Source organism: Pagrus pagrus (genome assembly GCF_965226575.1).
Source record: "Pagrus pagrus genome assembly, chromosome: 3".
NCBI classification, from domain to species: domain Eukaryota; kingdom Metazoa; phylum Chordata; class Actinopteri; order Spariformes; family Sparidae; genus Pagrus; species Pagrus pagrus.
The window spans coordinates 30,181,512-30,207,552 of NC_140187.1; the positions used below are offsets into that span (position 1 = coordinate 30,181,512).

General features: G+C 39.8%; 1 protein-coding gene across 1 annotated transcript in view; it reads left to right on the forward strand.

Annotated features, from left to right (window-relative positions):
• The first annotated feature begins 3,989 nt into the window (after positions 1–3,989).
• Positions 3,990–26,041, forward strand: part of LOC311254588 (integrin alpha-5-like) — a 46,723-nt gene continuing 24,671 nt past the window's right edge. Inside the window, exons 1-11 of the mRNA XM_084348450.1 lie at positions 3,990–4,315; positions 13,441–13,565; positions 15,748–15,848; positions 16,784–16,907; positions 17,551–17,612; positions 17,783–17,828; positions 18,002–18,127; positions 20,041–20,085; positions 20,403–20,446; positions 20,641–20,697; positions 25,329–25,381. Of these exons, the coding sequence (XP_084204576.1) occupies positions 4,116–4,315; positions 13,441–13,565; positions 15,748–15,848; positions 16,784–16,907; positions 17,551–17,612; positions 17,783–17,828; positions 18,002–18,127; positions 20,041–20,085; positions 20,403–20,446; positions 20,641–20,697; positions 25,329–25,381 (983 nt within the window). The 5' untranslated portion in view covers positions 3,990–4,115. The remainder of the gene's footprint in view (positions 4,316–13,440; positions 13,566–15,747; positions 15,849–16,783; positions 16,908–17,550; positions 17,613–17,782; positions 17,829–18,001; positions 18,128–20,040; positions 20,086–20,402; positions 20,447–20,640; positions 20,698–25,328; positions 25,382–26,041) is intronic.

Genomic DNA, 26,041 nt, shown 5'->3' on the forward strand with positions numbered 1-26,041 from the left:
CCCGTGTTCACTCTTTCCTCTCTTCTGTCCTTGAAAAGTAGGTAAAACAACACACTGTCCACACTAATGTAGAGAGGCCATACATCAAACAGCCAACACAGCTCAAACTTCAAGTTTACTTTGAGTGTTTGACCCTGTGTGAAGTTACAAGTGTTATTTGTATTCAAAGCTAAAGCTTCCTCTGAGGCGATTTCATATTTTAAACACTTCACAATAAAAACCTGATGCTTGATTTGGACCAAAGAAATTATTTGTATCAGATAAGTATATTTGAATACACAGCCAGGGTTTTGATGTTATAAGGAAACAGCCTCTGGATAGATTAGTACTGCAATTTGACCTATTTCAGGATGTTGACATATAAGGCAGAAGAAACGGTTCCAAGTGCAATCAAAAGTTGTTCTGATGAACATGTTAGCAAGCATACTTACACGTCCAGCACACACACACACACACACACACACACACACACACACACACACAGTTTTGAATTCTGTGCCCTGAGATTTTGGCTTGCCCTTTAGTGTACTTTGGGCACAAAAACTTTGAAAACCACTGAGCTACTATGTTTAATTTGCAGTTTCCATTTAGCAAGACTCTAGGTTTTCCCACAAGCACTTGAATGCAGCAACACAAAAGCTGTTTCAAAGTAGTCTTCAACTATGCCAAAAAACAATTTGGTATGCTTTGGTGCTGTTTACAGTAATGCTAACTGTAGGCCTTCATGGTTTGTAGTTAAAGGACAACATATGCACACTTGCTTTAGTGGGACACTAAATGTTAATTACTGTCCCTTAGTGTAGGACTGCTCATTGTACAGAATTTGATCAATACAAAATCAGCAGTTACTTCACCAGGTGGCTCTCAGGTCAGATATAGTAGTTACCTTATAACTAGACTTCAGCTTCTGTATTTGCTCTGATAAGCTATCTTAAAGGTTCATTACATGTTATTGTTTGTCTGTGACTGGCTGTTGACCATTTAAAAACTGGGGCTGTATTAGAAACTACAGAATGGCCGTTTAAATGTATGGCACGACATATTGCAGTTCATACTTCATGCCAATAGAGGTCAATAAAGGTCACAGATTACTTGATATCTTTTTAATCACAAATACATCCTGGGCAATTTATGCAGCATATTTGAACTTATCTCCCAGAGTCTATGTCTCACAACCATGGCACTAACTCTAATTTTAATAATTTATAACCAGTTTTACTGCACAACCTGATTTTACAGTAATCTGATGGGCACATAAATCATTTTAGTATGACTTCTGTGCAGTGTATAACTTCGAAATGTGAGAAAGTGGCCATTTAAATGATATTTTAACTGTTATAAATGTTGCTATTTAAACCTCTCAATGAAATAAACTGCTGTATAAAGTAACATCCAGTGTATTACCACATCAGCCGGTATTTGTTAGTATTTGAGGGGAACTAATTGTTGTATTATCAGTAGCTCCAGTGCAGTGTGCTGCCTCTGTGCCATGTGAAAATGTGTTTTTACAGAGAGAAAACTCTCTTTGTCCAAGCTCTATTGCCTTTGGCAGGTAACACTTCTTGACTCAGACTCCTTCAAATGTGGGGCCCTCTTTTCCTATAGGCTACACACACACACAGCCACACACACATAACCATGAGGAGACCTCCAAATAATCACGTACTGTATGCTTGCCTGCCTGTCAGTCTGCCATGAAAGCAAGTCCAGTTCCAACAATGTGATGAGAGACAGCTGAAGATGGATGTCTGTGGGTTTTCCAGGTTTAGTCACACTGACTGCTGTCTTGACATGTAGAATATGTGAGAACAACACCAGAACTTTCTGACAGCGAGCACCATAAGAAGATTTCTTATGTTCTGAAGTTTTGTCCGAATCATTACATTCATCACTGTGCTGTCTCAGCAGGGAGATGCGTATCTCTGTTTAACTCACTCCTTATTCAGTTTACATCAAACAGACTGACATGTGGAACACTTACCTACATTTTAACGTCAAGTGTCAAATGTAAAAGAGGGACAGAGTCACGGATAAGTCTCAAGTCTTGGCTATGAAGTCCTGAGTTAAGTATCATGTCAAGTGTCATAAAGAAAGTCAAAATGTGTGTTTGTTACTTTTAAACTATATATAGTTGTAACATTTAAGGTGACACATTACTATGTTTTGCATGTGTCTTGTTTTAATCCAAGGCACCAGTGTTTGTCTGCCTTAATGGACCTCACTTAATGCACCATCTCCTCCTGCTAATACAACATGACTGGCTACTGTCAAAATATAGTAAAACTGTTTATAAAGAGTAAAAGTTTAAAGTTGTTTCACACTTTTTTGACAACATGACATTGATTTTGTCAAGTCATCAGATTCAAGACGATCATTTTGATTATTTGTATAAACTGCTCATAGTTTAGCCAACTGTTGTGGTTGTTTCAATAAGGCTAGTTTTAAAGCTGCTGTAGTCAATATTTTAATATTAACAATGAATGTAATAAATATTAGTATAAGTATAAGAGATCAGAATATAACCTACAGAGAATCATCCCTCTGGATCTTGGATTTACAGAGCTTTATAGTGAGTTTCAGCTCATTGTTTTGCTGTCCAATTTCATTTGCACTGTTTTGGGTCACTCTCACCACTCTCATGGAGTTGTTTTTGGCAAAAAAGCTTAAACATTTCACTGTAGACTGCCTGTTCAGCACTAAACAGCAGACAGACACAGTTAGAGACTAGCTGATGAACAAAGTGGAGCATTTAGCAGCTGAAGAGTCAGATTCTCCCCTCAGGAGTTGGTGGAGACCAAAATCAGAGCTAAAAGTTAGCTGGACAGAAGCACAACTCCAAGTGTCGCTGCTGGATGTGTGCATTAGCAACCATAGCAAAAGGTTCACCAAATCACCTTAAATACATTATCTGTAACATTGCTGTATTAAAATATTTAAAAACAATGAAACCTTTGTTATATAATTTGTTGAGTTGTGTACATTATCTCAACTTTTCCCAACAGTGTTCAAACACAGGGAAAAAAGTTATACTAAAGATTACAGTGTGTTTCATTTGGTCACCTGTTGCTATAACTTCAGGGAAAGAGTCAGAGAGTGGGCAGGGGAGTTGGCTAATGGGGCTAAATGTAACGTGAATAAAACTTAAATACATTATCTCATCTGTGAACATTTCTGTCTGAGTTACGTAGGCCTGGATAGATTTTCATCGACAAAAGCGGTTGTTAAACACTGAAGACAACAACTCCCATGTCACCATGCAACTTACTAATTGAGAGGCCCCTAGTGGCAGAAATTACATACTGCGCGTTTTAAAGGTAATTTGTCAGTGCTGTGTTCACAGCTTGTTTCCACTGCCCCCAAGTGGCCAAAAAACCTATTATTGTGGGTATGAGTCAGATATAGTAACATTATAAGGTTGGTGAAATAACACTTTTTCACAGAGCACAGTTTGACTAATGGTAAGAAAAACGTGTAACAGATGTAGCTCATAATGTAAATGGTGGCTCCAGGACTGGAAATGACAACCATTGTTGATGATATTATTTATTACACCTGTGCATTTCCTACCATGACATGTTAATGCCTTAAATGAATAGCACATTCACACTGGGCTGTGATGAATAAAATCACAAACAGCTGCATACATGGTTCTCTATCATCTCCTTACATAACAAGGTAATCAGTGTGTTTGTTGTGCATGAGTTTGTATTGATTGTATCATGTTCTATCATTTCTGTCTATTTTGAAAGCAAGGTTTGACGTTTTGCTGTGATATGTGTGATTCTTTGTCTTGGCGTGTTTTGCAATATCACAGCCTCTTTTTCTCTGGAACCAGCCTGGCTGCTAATATTCAGAGCTCCACCCCAAATGAGGTTGCAATGACTCCCCCCTCCTCCCTCCCCTCGCCTCCCCTCCCTCTCCCCCCCTCTGTCTGACTCTGTGCTGCCTTTCTTTACACTTCACCACTCACTCTGGATCAGTACGCCGGACCTGTTGGAGCTGAAGGGATTACTCAGGACACCACGTTTATGACCACGACCCCAGACGTGAGGACCAGCACGGATGATGCGTGTTCGGCTATTCAATGAAAGAAGAGCCGCGCAGAAGAAGAAGAGATGGGCACCGCTCCTGGACCTTCACCTCCCCGGCCAGGGGGAAACTGTTGTCAGTACTCCGTGTGGGCTGTACCTGTAGTGGCGCTCCTGCTGCAGCTCTGCGCTGCGTTTAACTTGGACACGGAGGAGCGCGTCGTCTTCACCGGACCACGGGGCAGTTACTTCGGCTACTCAGTGGAGTTCTTCACCAGCTCATCCAGGTAAATACAGTCTGTATGCAGCATTTCAGAAAGCAGGGGGAGAAAGTTTACAGCATTATTTACAGTTCAGAATCACCTCCTTATAAACTCTGTTACTATAAGGAGTGTGTGAATTAAAGAGGGACTGACCTCTTCACTGGCAGTGACACTGATGTATACCCTAAAGTCCTGAAATCAACATTGTTTATAGTCTTGGGTCTTTATGACTATCTTACACAGTGGCCATTACATTTATTCACCTCTATGGCATCGTTGTATTATTATACTCCAATATTTTAGTTGCGTATGTGCTCCTGCAGCCATATTTCATATTTTTTATATTGTACTATACTTGCAATGTAACTTTGACTGTTCCTATTAATAATATTCTTCTGCTGTGTTATTATGTAGTCAGCATTCTGTTTAAATAAAGTATATTTAAGTCTACTATAGGCTTTTAGACTCTGTTATTCAAAAATGTCAAGAAAACATTCCAAACAACATTTTAAAGTTTAGCATTAGTCCTTTAAATATGTTTCCTAGTGATACAATGATGGAAATGTTATGGTATAAAGTTAAATGTCTCTCATCTAGCATACATCTCCCCCTCTCCCTCTCCCTCTCTTTCTCTTTCTCTGTCTCACACACATACACACACACACACACACACACACACACACACACACACACACACACACACACACACTGGATTCCAGCCCGACTATGATTGGAAACAGACACACAAGTCTCTCTGTGTGTGTGTGATTCAGAGAGGAGTAGGATAATCTACAGCAAATTAAGAAATATTATAATCTTCTGAACACACACTTAAGGGACAGTAGGAGTTTCCTGCTGGGTTTTTCTGGTGACAGGCGAGGAGTTGCTGAGTGAGATGAAGCCGAAGATCAAACGCGTTCTTCTTTCTCCTCAGACACAGCACGTTCCATCACCTGTTTCTGCTCACTGAGATAACTCTCCTCTGGGCTTTATCTAGTGAACACTCACAGTCATAATGCCTGAAGTATATGTGAGGTGTGATGTATACCGTCTGAGGCTGATGGTTTGACAGGGCTCTGTTGATTAGCTGGACATAGACAGTTTGTGCCTCTCATGTATGACATTTGAGTCACAGAACTATGCATCAAATTTTCCAAAACATATACCTGATCTTTGAAAAAGCAAGAAAGTTCTTCAACAACAGGTCTACAGCTGAAGGTATTTACAGAATCCATCTGGATAGAAAATGTATATAATAAGTCCCCTGCATGGTTTTTCCTCATCCAAACAAACATAGCCAGAAAAGATTTATCTACTTTCTCAATTTGTATGACATGTACCAAGATATAAAATGTGTTTGTGTTTTAAGAAAGGACATCCAGATGTCAAGAAGAATCTTTGAGGGTTGTGGAAATACCTTTGTAATAGCAGTACGTTTTGTTGCAAGACCTTCTGGGTTTTTCAAAGATCCCCAGGCATGTATTTTTGGGAAAATCGGATGTTTAACTTTGTGAGTGAATGTAATGGTAATACATATGAGAGAGAGGCACAATGTGGTGCTACACACAGACAAAGTCTATATTCAGTCTGAAATGAGGCTTTGAAAAAACTTTTCAGTTAAAGTGAGACTACAACTTTTTTTTTTTAAAGTAACACATTCCTAAGGTGTCATAAGGTGTTGGTCAGGTTAAAAGCTTGTGGTGGCTAATGTTAGCAAACCTTACATGTTAGGTATTGCTGTGTAACTGACATTACTGATACTGTTGGCTGATTTTTCTGCTTGTGCTAATATTACACCATGGTTTACTATTTACCATCATCCCATAATTGTCAACTTTTGCCACAGTGGCTGTTGTCAAAGGAGACACATTATGCTCATTTTCAGGTTCATAATTTTATTTTGGGTCACTACTAGAATAGGTTTACATGCTTTAATGCTCAAAAAACACATCAATTTTCCTCATTGTATTCTCCATCTGTTTAAAACGCTCTGTTTGAGTTCCTGTCTCTTTAAGGCCCTTGTTCCAAATACCCAGTCTCCTCTGATTGGTCAGCTCACACATGCCTGACCTAGCTCTGCTAATAACAACAGAGCAGCTGTGCTAAATCAGTTCTTACAATTTAGAAGTTAATGTAGGCCTGATAACAAGTTAACACATGAAGAATCTCTTTTAGCTGGCATGATGACAGTAAACCTGCTAACAAACTGATTGAAACATTGAACAATCTGAGAAAGAGCTGCAACAGTTAATTGTCTAATTGTTGATTAATAGTCGAGTGTTTTTCAATCCTGGTTCTTGGGGCCCCTGCCCCAACACACCTGGTCCAAATGAATGGGTTGTTATCAGGCTTCAGCAGAGCTTCATGACGAGCTGATCATTTGAATCAGGTGTGTCAGGGAAACAATCTCATGCTGGACAGGCGCCCCCTGGAACATGACTAAAAAACCCCAGTTGATCGCAAGAACATTAGTTTCCCCCCTTTTTTTTATAATGAATTAATTGTTTCATTCATTTTTCAAGCAAAACTGTCAAACATTTGCTGGTTCCAGCTTTTTATTGTGAGTATTAGCTGCTTTTCATTGTCACGACTGTAACTAAAGAGTCTTTGGGTTTTGGACTGTGGTTGGACAGACGCTATTAGAATACGTCACTTTGGGCTCTTGGAATTTGTGATTTTTACACTTTATAGACTAAATTATTAATCATGAAAAACATTGGCAGATAATTTGATAATTAATTTAGTCCTTAGTTGCAGCCCTAATCTGATTGATGACTGTTGAGACAGTCAAATAGATTTTGTCTATTGTTGCCAAAACACCCTCTCTGAGCTGAGGACGTAGTCTGCAGGAAGTGTTAGATCACCTGAAAACCCCATATAGGTCATAACATAAATCTGGTGCATATCAGCTGTTTCCCTTCTTTATCTGCTGCATGATAACCTGCTGGAGAGCAGGTACGCAGCAAACATTTGGGACACAGCTGCTCCTGTAAAACTTTAAACTGCTCTGATCTTTGCCGTATAAATCCCACTTACACCTTATCAGCTCTGTGTGTCTCAGTTTCCCCTCACTAACACCTTTGAGGGCTCACAGAGTAAAAGCAATGTTGGTTTATGAATGTAGATATTCCTGTGAGGAAATTGGTTAAGATTCTCTCTGTTTGCTTAACTAAGCTTCTGGCAGTTAGAGGCCATGTTGACGAGTAATTACTGAGATGTTGATTTAGACCAATTTGTAAAAGCCCCCTACTAAGCCCCCTTTTACCTGCGATAGCTTTGCTCACACAGAACAACACCACATTTTGTTTTAGGACAAATGCATGTATTTAGATGGCTCAAAATGACTGTAGAACGTCTTCATGTGAAACCAGTGGTTCGTGTTTTGTGGTGGGTAAACAACGCAGCAGGAAAAGGATGCTTTCCTGAATGAGGGAGATGTTTTCTTTCTGCTGATGGGATTGTTTCTGCGGTTGTCATGCATTCTGACAATTACTAGACTGTTTGGCTGTAGGGAGGATTGTTAATAGGTGCTCCTCTTTCTCCCCATGCCATCTCTATTTTCATTGTTTCAGCACACATGTCCAGTTTTAGTCAGTAAGTCTAGTTCAGGAGGCAGGAATCAAGTGTGTTTGTAGAGCTGGTTCACGTTAACCAATTTTGAGATAATCAAAGCAAGAAATGAATGAGGTTTGGAATGTTTCAGCACGCTAACCATAAGGGTTTATTGAGGCACTAAGTTTTTTTTCTTTTTCTGCAAAAAATTATTATGTTTTTCATTTTACTGAGCAAAACTTTGCACAACTGTGCATCCACAGGTGAAAACCAAGGACAACTTCAGAACAAGAAACTCCCTCCTTTACTGCCATAACAGTGACTATGGCCAGTAGAGGTCATCACCTAACAACAAATGTAAATATCGGTCGTAATAAGCTGCTTTCACAGTCGACCTGCATGGTCGTTTTTCTGATGAGGACGGGCAGCTTTGTGAAGGATGAAGGTCTTTGTGAGTTTTTTGTTCTGATATTTAATTTTACTGTAATTGCCAGTGCTACATGCTTTCTTTGTCTTTCTTTCACAAAATTGGACTACAGGAGGTTTGATGTGTATGTGCCAACATCAATCAAACTGCAGCTTCAGATCTCACTGCTAGTTAATCTTCACAAAGAGAAAACTATAGATTATTATGTATTTCCTTGTTGTCCAAGATGTTCCTCGGCCTGGTTTACCATTAACTGCACTTTATTTAAATTCTTTATAGCTGTGAGTAATGTTAATGTATGCACTGTATTGTAAGACAATACTGTACTCAAAAATATAAAGGTTTTTCTCTGTATATATGGACTATTTAGCCATGCTAGCGTCATGGCTCTAAGGATGGCGGTGTTAGCTAACCCACTGCTTTAGTTTAGACTAAATTATTCAGACATTTACTGGATGGATTGTGTAATTGTGTTTACTGGCATAATTGTGTCAGTACAGATGTTCATGACTCCCTGAGGTTGAGTCCTACTGATGCTCCGGTGACATTTCCACTAGTCCCACCATGACGTTGCCATTTTTGTTTATTGTTGAAATATTAAATGGATGGCCATGAATTTTACCCACATTCATGATCCCAAGAGGATACATTTTATAACCTTTGAACCTCTGACTGTTTATCTAGCACCACCATCAGATAAAAGTTTGCCCAATTCTGGTTTATACCAAATACCTGCAAAACCAATGGTATTCCCAGCAGCCTTGCCTGAAATTGTGTTGAGTGCTAATTAGTAAATGTTAGCATGTAAACACACTAAACTTAGATGGTGAACTTTATACCTGCTAAACTTCAACATGATTGTCATTGTAGGCATGTTAGGCAGAGACGCTAGCATATCTACAGACCTTAAGTCTTGTTTGAGTGTATTCAACATACTTGAGTCATTGAACTTCTTTGTGTTTACCAACTTGTCTGTGAGCTCTACATTGAACGACACCAAAGGGCTAATGTTGCTAGCAGAATTTTACTGCAAAGCCAGTCACGGTCAGTGCTGTATTTACTCTACTCTTTATTTCAATCAGTCCTTATTTGTGAGCAGAGAAGTGTCCATTTTTAAATTACAAACTTAATTTGGACAACAAAGCAAATGTACGGTCTAGAAGAGAGGGGATGGGGTCTCTGCTACTACAGCATTAGTGCAGCTTTAACGCAGGTTAAGTCAATATTGTTCATTTGATTAAAATTCGACATAATTTATCCTATTCATGCCTGTTACTTCTATTACTTCTAGAGGTTCAGTCATGATCTCATGATTGGGACAACAGGAAAGAAAACACGCAATTGAGTGTTATGTCAGATTGTTCGTGGCCACCCACATGTATGAGTTTACTGAGTGTGTTTACATGTTAACCAAACAAAGCAGATATTCAGGTTGGGGATCTGACTCATATAAGACTGTTTATTTTAACAACCCAGATAACATCTTGAGAAACCTGAACAGGGTTAGTGGGGATATTGTGTTCATTACTGAATATAATAAAAGATCATATCTGGATACCTCAATGGTTCCCATCCCTTGTTGGCTTGTACCCCTTACATTAAAGCAATGTCTACATGTGACCCCATGACACATGTTTATTTATAAAACATTGTGAGAAGTTAAAGGATAACTACCGTTTTTTACAACCTGGACCTTATTTCTAGCGTAAAATATGTTCATTTACTCACCCAGATAACTTTGGTGTCATTTGTAGTCGTTCGGACGAAATTAGATCCAGTGTAGCGCCGGTATATCCATATAATGCGAGTGATCCGGGCACCGAAGCGCAGCCTCTATATAACGCATTATCTGCCACGAAACTAGTTCATTTCACCAATATTTTGTCATGATACGCTAGTGCTGTTCCCCTCTGAGTCTGGGCTTGTATGTTATCAACATCCGGGGTCAAACTAGCAGTAGCAGCTACAAGTAAACAAGCCGTCTGTTGCGGGTGCCACCAAAGTTAAATGACACCAAAGTTATCTGGGTGAGTAAATCATCGTATTTTATGCTAGAAATAAGGTCCAGGTTGTAAAAAACGGTAGTTCCCCTTTAAACCAAAGTCATTGGCTGTTCTTAAATATATTCTTTTAGATGCCTGAAAGGGTTAAATTATTCAATATTTTAAAGAAAATGAAGACTTACTAGAGAAAGGAAAAAAACAGTGTAGATGTAATATTTATGAACAGTTACATTGAGTAAGACCTATCATTAGGATATGACTTGTTTCATAATAATGTGGCCATGTAATTGCATTGACTGAAGCTCATAAATCCTTTAGTAAAAATTACATGTTACATCCTTGACCTTGCTATGCCTCTGAGCCATTTCCTTGTCTGCAGATGTTCCTGTCGAACATGAGTTAAAGGAAAGGAATTCTTATTTCAGGTCTCAACAGACGGGTCCATCATCCCACTGATACACATCATATTGTCATGGAGGCTATTGTTGCCTGATAAGTTTTCATTAGGAGTGTTTTTAATTGACTCACGGCTGTATTTTACACACACATGCAGAGAACACAGGGGGTGGCAGTGGGTTAAAAGTGCTGTACGTTGACGGAGAAGGCCATTGAAAGGCTGCACCCTGATCAGCTGAGTGGCTGGAGAGTGAGTGGTTTATAAGGAAAGCTCATCCAGCCATGTAAATATTCCTCCTGTGCTCTCCAGACAATTTGGGGGATGGGGGGGAGTACAGAGTCTGTCTGATCTCTGCAAATGTCATCAGTCACCAATGTCTTAAGTTGTGCCATTTCCTCAGGGCCAGGCCTTTTTAGCAGGGCTGCCTGAAAACCTTGAAAGCACAGCTGATTTGTAATACACACTCACATATTATGCACACATACTTGCATGTGTACATGTGGGAGTGTGCTCATGATTTTCACACACACACATCCATGGAAACGAAAGGAGATGTTTTTCTCTATCGCTCTTGAATGATCTCGCCATTTTCAGGCTGTCATCCAGTGAAAAGAAGCAGAACTATCTCCTGATACTTCTTGTTTAGTCTCTTACCATGTATTTCCTTGCACATTTTTCTTTTGAAACCTTTTGAGATAAAACGCTTAAAACCACATTGCTAGTTCACTTGCAGATAGTTACAGTAACTAGAGTTGCAATAACAGTTATGACATTGATATTTTTGGAAGTCTTGACAGATGTTGTACAGTTGCAGAACTGTGTTTTACTTGAAATAGCCTCTTTTTAGCTAGAAGAACAATAAAGATCATCACATCTTTGTCTGGATGACCATTTAAACTAAGCAAAAACTGCAGCCAAACAACCAGTTCCAATACAAGATGGTCATTCATTACGCTAAAAAGAGCTACGATAATTGCACTCATGTTAAGACCACTGCAGTTTTTTAAGGGCCCACTAGGACATGTAATCATTCTTTATAGCTGGTGTACTTGTTTCAATGTAGCAACTTTGTATTGCACTCACTTTCTCAAGTCAATATTATAAGTTAAAAATGGTCTAAAGTGACAAACATACAGTAATATGACCTGCAGTATCCTCAGCTCTCCCCTCAGTTTTTTTTAGCATCTTTCAGCTCATTGTTTTGGTAATACAACCCACAGCTTTACTTTTGGTTCACTCTCACAGCTCTCATCAGTATGGTTTCGAGGAGTAACAAGCAGTTCTTTTCATCAGACAAGCTCTGAGAAACACACTGTAAACCTGCTCAGCACCAAACAGCAGACAGTCAAATACAGTACCTAGCTGGTGAGCATACTGTAGTGGAGCATTTAGCAGCTAAAGAGCCAAATATTTAGATACCTCAGAAAATAGTCTTGGTGTTTTTGCTGACAGGGCTGCTATATCATTTTTTATGAGGTGATAATATACCAGTGTTTACAAGTTGTTTAGCTGTCACTGAGGTAAGAGCTGCAAACTGATCTTAAAGAGCGCACTCACACTAGGCAATCCGTACCGTGCCCAAGCACGTTTGATCCCAAAAGTCCAGTTTGTTTGACTAGTATAGTTTGAGTACTGTCTCTGTACTCCGTACTGTGCTCAAGTTAGGTACACCTCCAGGGCCCTGGCACAGTTGGAAGAGATGTGCTTCAGCACGGTACAGTTGCTCATGCACAAGCACAACCAAGGGTATGACGTACATCCAAGAGCTAGCTTTTTATTATTTATTTATTATTTTTTTAATTATTTTTTTTAAATGTATCAGCATTAAATGCAGCTATCCATTTAAATAGATCAGATGAAATGTTTCCATGTTTTTAAAGGTGCAATATGTAAGAACTGCCATCGAGTCGAATTCAGAGGCAGCATATCACCAGAATAACTGCTAACTGCTGCTAGCTGTAGTAACCAGTTAGCTCAGTTAGCTGTACATCTAGCAATCCAGACTGGGAGCTGGGATTACCGGGGATGTGTTGGTGTGTAGTGTACACCGCTTGCACAGGAGCTTTAAACCAGTAGGCTATGGGCTGGAGTAGATATCTCTGCAACACAATACACAGATGTCATGATTTCAAAACTGTTATTTCTTCACATTCTATTTATAATTTGAGTTATTTTTTTAATGTTTTCAATGAATATTCTTACATATTGCACCTTTAACTTGTCAGTGGTCAGTGACCTCTTCAGGGAAGAAGAGGTCTTGGCCCAGGTCTCCATTAACTGTTATCCAAATATCCACTGGCTCCACTGTAACCCCCAAAACATTGGCTGTTGCCCCCAGAGGCTAAATCGGACATTGGCCAGTGTGTTCAGAGAGTGCTTTCTTGCTCAAGGTTAGATGACAATAGTCATAGTCCCATGTCCGTTTGGTAGATATGAAGCTACAGCCAGGAGACAGTGAGCACTGGCAAGATACTAAGACATGTATTTATTTGACAATTTTTTCGAATAATTAGCATAATTAGGGGAAACTTGTAGGAATCAAGCATTTAACCAATCACTGGCTCCATATTCACCCTTCAACCCATTTATACCAAGTCTTTGCCCAGATTCCTACTTATTTCATTAGCTGTGTATATGACATGTTAATAAGACAAGTTAAATGCACATGATTTTAGATCAAAACAGTTGTTTCTTGGTATAATGTCAGACTTTTCCTGGACTCAGTTCTTCACCACAACATAAGATTTTGTTTTTCCTCTCTGCTGTCTAGCATCAGTATTTTGATCGGCGCTCCGAAAGCCAACACCAGCCAGCCCGACATCACTGAAGGAGGAGCTGTGTACTTGTGCCCCTGGAGCCAAGCTAACTGCAGCATTATCAACTTTGACAAGCAAGGTAGGCTGTCTTGTTAAATCGAAATTGACGGCTGGTCTCTTTGTGCCCGCACAGATAAAAATCAAGCTCAATATTCAAAATCCAAGGGAGAGAATTTTCTCTACATCATAATCACAGCAGTAGCTGGTTACTCATATTGTTCCAGGATATAAAAATGTCACTTTCCCTAACAGAGCTGTTAAACAGTTGAGACGGGGCTGTGTAGTAAACTCTCAGCTGTGTCTAGCCATAAAAGTGGCAGACAGAAGATATAGGTAGCATCTCGAGTTAAGCACCACTGTGTTTGACCCTGAGGTCAGAAGTGCAGCTCCCTGGAGATCCTTGGTAGCCGAACGGCCGCATTGTTGCAACCACTGACCTTTGTTGCAAGTAATTTCTCGTCTGCCTCTTCACTATCACGTCCAATAAAGCAAGAAATGCCCATACCATCTTACAGCTCCACATTTAACAGTTCTCCGTTTTGATTGAAACCAGCCTTTGATGTCTCTCCTGTGTTTTAATGGTGGTTGAGGACGCTAAGGTCTCCATTTTGGGACACGGGCTGTGTTTACAGTGTTTTCACAGAGCTTTGATTTCTTGCTGGACTCGGGCCCACTGTTGTAAGCGCTCTTTAATTAGGGGCAGAGTCATTACAGGGACAAGGACCCCAGAGGACCTGGGCTGCCCCCAGCTCTGCCAGAAAAATAATCACCTCCATCAGAAATGCAGGAAGCGATAAGGACCACCGTTTGAGGATCACAGGGTCTAACTTATCGTACGCTCTCACACGCTGATATGGTTTACACAGACCGAGAGCTGTGGCTGTGCAAACTCTGCGTACATAAATACACACCTACAAATTGTTTACAAACCGTCTCTGCAGACGGCCTCTGAAACACGATACTTCGCAGAAAACCACTCTTGCATTCACACACACTCACGTATGTACACACAAGCGCTCCTACTTTTACACTCAGTAGTCTTGCATTTCCCATTACAGGCCTCAAAATTCATGGTGTGTTTGAGGACACAGCCCAGACTCCATTAACCTAACAGGCACGCTGAGTTGCAGCCAGGAGAGTTTAATGTCACCACTCTGCTACAGGCTGCAGGCACATATATCAGAAGTATACCACAGTAAAGCGTACACAGTTACAGGCACATTTAAGAATGATTTAAACTTTTAGTGCTTAAAGGCAAGCTTTCTCATTCAGGCATGTTGAAGGCATCAGGGTTTGTTAAATGGCTTTTCAAGGTTGCTGACTAGCAAAAAATGTTTGATGACTTTTTTATAGTTGGTGTGACAAAAATGCTGCATGTAGAAGAAATTAGGAACCGACAGCAAATCCCAACGCAAACTTTGAACAAATACCTGGATGAGGATGTGAGCTGTTTTTCACAAATTCTTTTCACAGTCTTCCACAGGACATAAAGGTAACCTGGCTCACCCACCTGGCTCAAAAATAAGAATTTTATGGACCAGGGATAGCAATCCAGGTAGAAATATTACTGTTGTATATTTCCAGATTAATTATTATAACAGCATATCGTTGAAAGCCGAAATCATGGAGGTGTAATGCTGCTGAAGTTGTAAAAGTAAAGCCTTTGGCAGCCACACACACTCCTGGAGACTAACCTAAACCAAGCCTTCAACCTAAATTTTAATAATTTACGTAATGGGGACTTGTGTTTTGTCCCCATAAGGAAGGCGGGTCCCCACAATGTGAGTTAACAGGGTTATGTCCCCAAAACGTGAGAAATGCATGTCCTCCAGCACTCCACTGCCCCCTCCCCCTTCGCTGTTCCTTGCCTTCGTACTGCCAGGGCCTCTTCTTAAAACAGAGCCTGACAATGAAGTACAGCCGTTTGGGTTACAGTAACAACAAGGTCCAAGTCCCTTTGAGCTGTTTGATGTCTGCCATAGCATGGAGGATGGATTAAGACTGCAGACCCCGGGAACAAGGCCATAAAAAATCCATGTAAAAAGCCAAGAACATGTGGGGAACACTCTTAAATGAAGCCCTGACAGCACAGATATCAAACACCAATGACAGGGGGATCTTTGACTCAGTTAAAATAACAACTCCTCACATCACTGAAGTTTGTTCCATGTCCCAGTTTAGTAAATCAGTCACAGAAGACCTGCGTTCTCCTTTGTCTAAATATGTTCTCAAATTATTTTTTTCTCTCTGTGCTCTCCTAGGTGATCGATATTTTTATATAAATGACGTGAACACTCAGGTTGAGTTCAAGTCCCATCAGTGGTTTGGAGCTACTGTGCGTTCCCATGGCAACAGCATCCTGGTAAGAATGGGTCAGGGTTGGTTGGTCTGTTTGGATAATTTACCTACATCATGCTGTGTGATTACATGGTTGCATTTGTTTAGTTACTGTTGACAGATGTAGTGACATCTGTAGTCCACGTTGCCATCAGAGTATTTCAGTATGGAGCTTTCCATGCGGTGGCAGAAAATTGCTCTAATCTGACTCTGTCTGTGCTTTGAAGATGCAAAACAAAAGTAAACTCATAAGACAATCTGAAAACTCTCTTACCATATGTTTTCATACTAAAAATATTGTCCAGGAAAGGTTGAATAAGAAGAAGACAGTAATAGTGACCCTGCAAAAGGACGTTTAGGGTTAACATAAATAAAGGAACAGTAGTGTTCTTGTGTTTCAGGTGAAACTAGTACCATAACCTTGCCTTAGATACGACACGTTTGAGTGTTTGCATGTTCAAACACTATGCATCACTTTGACAAGGATGATGGGCTACAGAACGAACACTACCTCATTAGTATGGCAAGTGATATTTCTACAAATTAAATATAGAGCAGCACACAGCTGTAGTTTAAAAGTTGGCTAATATATAGTAAACATTTGAGATTGGCTCCCACAAGGTCGATATGCTATTCCTGAGACGCACTTTTTCAAACAACCTGTCATCCCAAAAAGTCGAGTTGGATAAAGCTGTGCTACCTCTTAGCCATTGAAGTAGATACTTTGAAGCATACTTGTTCTTGTACTCCAGACTACGTGTATGACCACCACGTTTAGAGGACTTTAAGGCTTGACTCACTTTCTGTCTAGTTGTCAGCTGCAAGGCTATTGATTGTGCAACACAATCAATGTTTGTTTGGATGAGGTTCAGGCAAGGGTCAATTTAACACTTGTAAACTAGAAAAGGTGGTAATGTTACTGCAACTGTTGTCACTGAGCTGTCCCACTGTGCCTCCCAGGCTTGTGCTCCCAGGTATTACTGGAGGACCGAACATGACACACCCTTCTCCGATGTCACAGGAACCTGCTACCTCTCTGTAGACAGCCTCAAAACGTTTGTGGAGTACGCCCCCTGCCGGACAGGTGAGTTAACTGTCATGACAGCCAACCTCCAAAGGAAGTATGTTAGCAAACACCTTAATCCAACAGACATAGAGCAACATCAGTATTTATTTGTTGGCATGTGACTGTCCACAGTTACATGATAACACCTCTCCTTTCTGTCGGTCAACCGTAACCATAGTAATCCTTTATAACGTGACAGTGCTATGGATACCATCTGGTTTCCTCTAGGTCAGGCAAAGATACTTCAAGGTGAAAGACACAGGTGCATGAAAAGGTTCAGGAAACAATGGCAAGTTATTGTTTGACTCACTGATATGTCCTGCTTACCAACACATCAGTAGTTGGAGCTGCTTTGACACACAGCTCAAGGAGGCAGTTATTACTCAGTCAAATATGAGCACATTGCAAATAAATACCCATAAATCCTCTTAAATCACATCACACCAGAACTTGCCTGAAAATCATCACATTTGTAGAGTAGTTTCTTGTGTTGTTATCAGAGTGTTGGTCTGGAATTCAGTTTTGGGTCAATGAACAACTGACATGTGACAGAAATCACTCAGGAGTGCTTCCCTCAACAGAACAGAATGTTTTGTTTTCTCAGTTTTCCTGAAACAGATCATTTATTAGTGTTTCCCATGTTTTGTGCTGTTCGTTGCAGAAAGACATGGACCTGCTGGGCAGGGCTATTGTCAGGGGGGATTTAGTGCAGACTTCACCAAGGTAAGAGAAATATTTGTTGGAGTGTGTCCTGGTTCCTACATAATCACATAGTCACCGATTCTCAGTCGGGATTTCGCTGTGTACATGAGATTTGCAGAGTTTGTTTGAAACTCATGATGAAGCCAGTGACTCACAGACTCCTCAGCTCTGGCTACTGTTGTGTGTTACAGGACGGGAAGGTTGTGCTTGGAGGACCAGGCAGCTTTTACTGGCAAGGTGAGCTCACAGGAATGTGGAACAGCATGGATTTTATCTTCCAATAGATTTTTCCTTTAATCGAGTCAGGAAATCAATCCATCACCTTTGTCAGTGAACAAACTACAGTGGAGCAGTGGAGTTCAAAAGTCACATGTCTTAGTTTAACCTCTGACCCTTTGTTTCTTCCACAGGTCAGCTGCTCTCAGCCACAACAGAGGAGATTGTTAAGGCCTACTACCCCTCGTACTTTCTGCTGTCAGTCGCCGGGCAGATTCAGACACGACAGGTGCAGGGAAGCTATGATGACAGTTACCTGGGTGAGGAACTACACTTGCACAAACGCTAATAGTATTGCTACCACTAAGACAAATACTTCTTATACTTCTACTGTTGCCAACAACAACTATTTTTATTGCTGCTGTACATTTATACGTCTGCAAGCAGCTGGACCTCATGATCCAAGTTTTCCTGACAGTCTGGTCCAGAGCAAAAAGCAGCAGGATGCCATGAAATGTAATATGGATATTCATTGTTCCCAGGGGATAATATATTAGGATTTAGGGACCCCCTGACCAAGGCTTTGGTAAAATAAAACAAACACCTTGAAAACTAATGATTGGATTTTCATTCAGTGTGGTTTGGATATGTTTGGTCCTGACTGCAAGAAATAAAAAAATCTTACTGGAAGATTTTCCTAAAATTCTACCATAATAGTCATGTTTCTGGGAGAAAGAGTCACATCATGAGCTTTCCACTCACACCACCCTCATATCAAATTGTCATCTTTGTACACAGAAAACTGAAAAATAAGTGCAGCCGCTTGACCTTTCGTCTCGTTCCACTATCAGGCCAAAATACCCGTGGAAACATGAGTCATGGTATGACTCAGGATTTGTCATAACATAAACAGGCAGGCTGACAGTTGATATCCTGAGCACAATCATGCTCCTAATGGGATACAAACATCATTATCCCAGGACAAAAGAATCAGAACGAGATTGAAACTGTTGTAGAAGTTGCAGGGAAATGTTGCACTGGTATGAGCTGGCCGCTGTCAGCTCGACTCAAGCTGGCTTATGGCTTTGTTGGCAGCTCAGCCTGTCAAGTTGTTAGTGTCTTGTTTTAGAATGTAATAATGTCAACGGTTTCAACAGCCAATCAGATTGTAGTTACCTCAACTGGTTATGCGCAGCTCACCCCGGTGCGCACCCTGACCACTAGTTTAATGCGACATCCAGCAGTGATGGCTGAATGAAGGAGGAGCATCATTTGGAGCCATTTTACAGCTGTAAATGAAAATGTTGTGAACTTTGATGTGTGTATAAGGCTGTTCACTACTGTGGCAACACCACAAACTTGTTTAAACACGTAAAAATAAACCTGAGAAAGAACTGCTGCAGCAAAGAAGGGAGGAGGAGGAGGAGGAGGAGGAGGATATGCCTCGTCAGCACCAAGACCCCCCAGACAGTTCACTGGAGTTTCTTCAGGGGAATACCCAGGCATATACAATGAAAAATATATCTTAGTCAAACTAATTAAATATAGCAATCTATATTCAGACATCCAATAATACATTCAGCCCATTGAACTTAAAAAATGGTTGAATATGTTAACCTTTTTGTGTAACTGTGAAATGTGTAGGCTACATGCAGTCTATCATAAATTATTTTGGTATTTCATCAAGGTGATTCCCCAGGAGCTTGTTACTTGTTATTTGCCTTAATGAGCTGTCCTGTTTATTTTTATAATATAAAGTATCTGTATCGATATTGATATCAGTGACATTGGCCTTTGATTACTTCGTATCGGATCGAAACTTGAAAGTTTTGTGGTATCGTCCACCCCTGCTTCACACCCTTACATTTCTTCATTTTCATTTTTCATTTTAGGTGACATCACTTGAGGCAACTAGTTCCCTTCAGAGCCACAAAAAGCTCAATGGAAGTTTGTTCACATAGTGGAAAAAGAGACTAGTAGTGCCCAAGTTGAGACTTGCAGCTAAAAATATGTATGAGTTGCAATGTGGTTTCCATCAGGTTTTGACAAGCAAGATGAATGAACGACATAAAAACGCTGATTGGATTTTTTCTGTTCATTGTGAATGTTATAGAAGTTAAAAGCTAAATTGGATTTCACTTATGCATCATGTGCATTAATGTGTCAGAAAACCTTTCACTTAAACCTTTCGTAACCACTCTCAGCCTCATCTTTACTCTCATTTCCTCTGCAGGTTACTCTGTGGCTGGTGGCGAGTTCAGTGGGGATGAAGAGGAAGGTGAGGGTTATATTTACAGTACAGAGAGTTAAAATGCATGGCTGAGTGCAGAGTTTACTGGCCCCGATCCCAAGCATTGTCTAATATTTAACTGCTCAGTCTCCACATACTTAACTGTATTGGAAAAGAAAGGGATTATTAATTCTTTAAGGAAACAAGGACATTTTGAGACCCAAAGAATCCAAAAGATAGATCTCACAAACAGTGTTTTTGTTGACTGGTCACTAACTTCAACCAGCGTTTCAGTTTTTAGTTATCAGGCATGTTTTGAGAGATGGCCCCTTGTAACCTTTTGTCCTTTGCTTTCCTTGTTGCAGATTTCATCACAGGAGTTCCAAAAGGACTCATGCTGTATGGTGTAGTAAGGAGTCCCTGCATTTTCATTTTACAACAATTCACAGTTCAAATTGTACAAATTACAAAACATGAGCATACTCATACATGCAGTACTAACGAATTAAGATGAATAGATTTTAGTAGAATAATCTATTATGTATTTTCAGATTTTGAACCACAGATTTATAATCATGTCTGACTTTTGTTTGCCTCATATAGGTGTCCATATTAAATGGAAGGGATCTAAAGTCTCTGCTCAACTTGACAGGGGAGCAGGTATGTGCACATCTGGCTGGAGATTTTCTGTACTAGCCTGGCCCCTTTTTCATATGTGGGTACACATTTAAAGTGGCATGTGTGAAGGGGGGGTGGGGGGGTGGGGGTTGAAGATGAAGGAATTTGCCCCACAGAGAGGAGGCCTATGCCGGGGTCAGAGGTCTAGCTTACAGTACACACAGCTCAAGGTCTCTAAAAGCTGTAAATCAAACCCAGAAACAGCAGACCAGGAAAGTGTCTGTTGTCACTGTATTGATTCAGTGTGTGCCTTTGAAATGGGAAGTAGTTAAAGCGTTGGCCAGCTGAGCTCTTAGTCATATAGCTTTGGATATAACCCACAGACACTCATCTTTAAAACAAAATGTCACTAACTTAGTTTAGAAGTCCGATTTATTTTGGGAAATGTTCTTATAAGCAAACATACAGTATGACTCATCTGTTGTGCACTTTAAGGTGTGAAATGTCTCCACCCAACCACTTCCTGTGTGTGGGACCTCAAAATGTTCAACATGAAATAAATAAAAAAGACATTATCATTTAAACACATTGTATAAAATATAAAAATGTATATTGTAATTGTGAAATAATTTAAATACTTTTCATGCCTACCTTTTCATGTCAATTCTTATTTCACTTGTTAAAGCATTATGAAATCAAAACAAGCACGAGGTGTAAGTGTTACTGGGATAATGGGAATATGAGACTTTCACCCTAAAGTAACAGACTAGAATACACGTTATTTACACCCTCGACACATGGTCGGGTTTGTGCACCCACTTTAGATGGGAAGAACGCTAATGCTGTTGTTTTAGCAGCTCCAGTGAAAAATAATGTCTTTTCAAATCAATTTGGGAGACTCTGAATCCAAAAGTGTTTTTAGTTTTTTTTCTTAGTTGTTTTTTTAAGTCCCCATCTACTTCAGCTGTTTGGGAGAATGCTAATGCAAGACCCCGAAATGTTTTGTGGATTACAAAACTTCACCTGACTTTCCATCTATTCACGATAAAGACTGAAATTTAATTTGGTGTAAACTTTTCCTTAATCTGTGATAAGTGCACGGTTGCTAAAGACCAGAGGTATATAGGAATGTTTGAAAAAACACCAATGCATCTGAGTTGTAAAGGATAGGTTTCCAGTTCTTGAAGTCCATCTTAAAACAGTACTGACATGCTCATATGTACTTGTTGTTGGGAGATAATTGTTCTAGTTGTTCGAAATGTACACTAAGAGATCAGTATATACAGTATATATATAGCGATTTCAATGTCTGTGATCCTTTGATATCGGACATGCCAGCTACATCATTGGGGAAACTGACCTGTCTGTTACTTTCTTATGTAATTGAACAAGGCTTCATTCTGCACATATTGCACAATGTCAGAGCATGTGACCATGCACTCATGGGAAAGCATGTGTCTGTGTGGGATTTCAGTGTGGGAGGTCATCAGTGACTGCTCAGAGGTGTCAGTGTCAGGGTGGAGGGCGCTGAGTAAACTGTTAAGTCAGAGTGAGAGTGATCCGAGTTGAACTTCAGGTTAACTGACTCTCCACTCTCTGTGGGTGTATGCTGATCCCTCTGTTGATGCGTGGACTGTGTGGTCACAGTCAGCTGCAAAAACACACCAGAGGGTCTTTGTGAAAGAGGCTCCATGAGTGAAATCCTTAAAATGTGTCATTTGCTGTGCTGTTCAACAATATTTTCTCTGTTTGGCCATGTTTCATTGGCTTACTATCTCATGTTGTGTTCAAAATACACAAAACATGAGATGGTAAGTATTTATACTAGATGTTGATGAAGGTTCTCAGTCATCCAGGTCATGGTAATTCTGAGTGCTGTATCGTAGGCAACTGGATTTGTTTCAGTTTCTTTAAGAAACTGAAACTAAAACAAGTCCAGTTGCCTACGATACAGCACTTAGTATTTATACTAGGGTGATGTCAGATACTGTTTATACTATGATAGCTCTTCATCTTAGGATATCTCTGGTGGTATCAGACCATTGTGGGCAAAGTAGCAAATTAATGAGCCGGACAACTCTGAGGCTTTTTAATGTGAGGTATCTTAATCTTTTAGTTATTTCATTTCCACTTTCAGAATTGTTTTTCAGTAAAACGTGTTGGACCCTGATCAGTTTCCTGGTACTGTCATAATGTCTTAATTGTAGGTTATTTTATTGTATATTTATTCTAAAAAAGCTTGTTATTATTAGAGTTTATAATTTGAAATTTGGACACGGTGATATTTCAGTTTACATGGACAAAGTTGCACCTGACTTGTGCTTCAGTTTTGAACTCATTAATTGCTTTGATTATGTTTGTGGTTTTGTGTTAGCATAGTTAGCGAGAACAGTTGGATCGAAATAAAGCTGCATTAAATATATTTTTGGTCACTTGGGAGTGGTGGAATAAGGTTACACAACATTGATATATCCTCACCTTAAAAGGCTCATATGGGGAATGTGTTAGCAAAAATGTGTTTATTTACACATTAAGCAACATTAGCAATCATTAAAAGACATTTTTCTGTGTGCTTTTTAAAGGTTGTATGTGTGAATTTTAACACAAAGTTGGTCACCCACTTAGATACAAACAAACTAGATTTGGGTTTGGCTTGTACTGTATTGTATGTTCTTCAAACACAGTTGTGGCAGATTCATGTCTAGAGTCCTCTAGATAAAAATTCTTAAAGCGACTGTAATGGATGTTTTTTTTTTTTTATAAGAAAATCAAAAGACAATGTGAAAATAAAGTGACAGTATCAAAGGGGTGACTCATATTGTTGAAGCTACAGAGCGTTATCAGCTGAACCTGCAGCTGACTTGGCTTTATGGATCTTCTGTTTTGATTCACTCGACCACTTTGAGTTGTGCACCGTAAGGTGTGAAATGTCTCCACCCAACCACTTCCTGTGTATGGGATCTCAAAATGTTCAACATGAAATAAATAAAAAAGACATTATCATTTAAATACATTGTATACAATATAAAAATATTGTAATTGTGAAATACTTACTTGAAATATCATTCATCATTTCATAATAACATTTGTATTTCACTATACACATTTTTCCTGATGATACATTTCATGTCACTTTCTATTTTATAATCTACCTTTTCATGTCAATTCTTATTTCACTTGTTGAAGCATTATGAAATCAAAACAAGCATGAGGTGCAAGTGTTACTGGAATAATGGGAATATGAGACTTTAAAGGATGTGTGAATTTTAACACAAAGTTGGTCACCCACTTGGATACAAACAAACTAGATTTGGGTTTGGCTTGTACTGTATTGTATTGTATGTTCTTCAAACAGTTGTGGAAGATTTATGTCTAGAGTCCTCTAGATAAAAGTACTTACAGTAAGCGACTGTAACGGATGTTTTTTTTAAATAGCAAAATCAAAAGACAATGTGAAAGTAATGTGGCAATGTCAAAGGGGTGACTCATAGTGATGAACCTACAGAGCATTATCAGCTGAATCCACAGCTGACTTGGCTTTATGGATCTTTAGAGAGTTTCATTCTTTAGCTGTGCGGCCCACAACTGTTTAGATGCAGTTGACTTTCGCGTTGTTTTCGGCTGCTGATTACATTGAAAATGCTCTTAAAACCTGCTGTACACTACCCACTCAGCGTTCAGCAGCTAAAAAGGCAGATATTTCCCTCAGGAGGTGGTAGAGACCAAAAACAGAAAAAGAGCTTAAAGAGGGTGAATATTGGACTTACATTTGCCATTGGTGATAAAAAACATAACTCCCACTGCAGAATGTTTAAATAAGCAAGTGTCTGCTAAACAGTTCATAATATCAACTTTAAAAGTGACATGCCAATGTTTTGCTCACAACTTGTTTCTGCTGTCCCTGGTTGGCTGGAGTTTTTGCAGGTTTAATCACTACGTCATCCCTGCTTACTAAAAAGTAAAGTCACATCTGAAATATGAGAATCAAAAGGAATCAGATCAATGACAACTGATGACTGTGAAAGTTGATCTGTGGTCAACTTCTCTTAGCTTGCTGCTCTCACCTCAGATGAACATTCCTGGTGGTTCAGCTCTACAGGAAGTGTTGATCATATTTCAAGGAGTGTGAATATGTCTGGCAAAGGTATCAGGGTGAATCTGAACTTTGTCCTGAGCCGGTTTGATTTATGCTGATATGAACTGTTTTGCATGTGTGATACAGGAAAACATGCCCAACATTGAGTCTTGTTTTTCACAAGAGCTCTCCAGCTCACTTCTGTTCAGCTACACTACAAGTCACTTTGAAGTGAGCGTCAACCAAGGATGTAACATGACCCTAATTTATCATACATTGGTATGAAATTAAACCGGAAAAACCCAAGCCCCATGAGAATTTTCTCTGAATTTGAAAGGAGTTTGTGTCCCGTTCCCCAGACCCCCTACCTCTCCTCGAACTTACAGAAGCTCTTAACACTGAGCTCCATGAAAAGGGAGAAGTGGAGACCCCAGGGGATTGTAGGATTGAGAGATTGAAGAGGAAAGCTTCTGGGGGCGGTGGTGAAGGGTACAAAAGAGAAAATGGCCATGAAGAAAGAAAATGAAAGAAAAGAAAGGGATCTATGCATCGTGGTGTGATTAAAGGCTAACCGAGTCTTGTTTGTAATGCGTTCCAGATGGGGTCCTACTTCGGCTACGCAGTGGCAGCCACCGACATCAACAACGACGGGTGAGTGGCTGGAGTGATGGTGAGACATGATGGCAAAAAAATTGGGGAAGGGAAACAAAATGAGCTTAAATGACAGAAAGGGGAGATAAATATTAGCTGAAGCAGAAGACTGAAAGTGGAGGATGAGGTCACTGAAACAGAGACAACAGTTGGACTTTCCCACGCAGGTTCAGTCATCCTGTCACTCTCTAGATGTGTCATGGAAATTTCTTAAAATACCCTGATTATGTGAATAGTTCCTCTCAGGTTAAAGTTCTCCTTTGGCCAATTTCACTTCCTTAACCCCGGCAGAGGTACACCCTGAGAACTATTTGTCTGGTTTTTAAAGCCTTTAAATGGCTAGTTACCGTCCCCCTGAATGATTCTGTAGTTTGGTATACAATATACATTGCAGCCATTTACATTGCTAATACTTTAGTATCAGGGAGTTAGAGGGACACTTGACTTTTAGCCACTTTCATCAATCTAACGTTCACATCTTTCACTAGAAAATATTCACTTTTCTTTAATTATTCAACCTACAGAATGATAGTGCCAGACTATGGAATAAGAAGATTTTTCCCAACCTTAAAGCTGCTAAAGGAAAAATATTGAAAGGGGAAAAACCCTGTGTTAAATCTCTGATAATATGAAATACTTTGGTCCTAAAATATCTGCCTT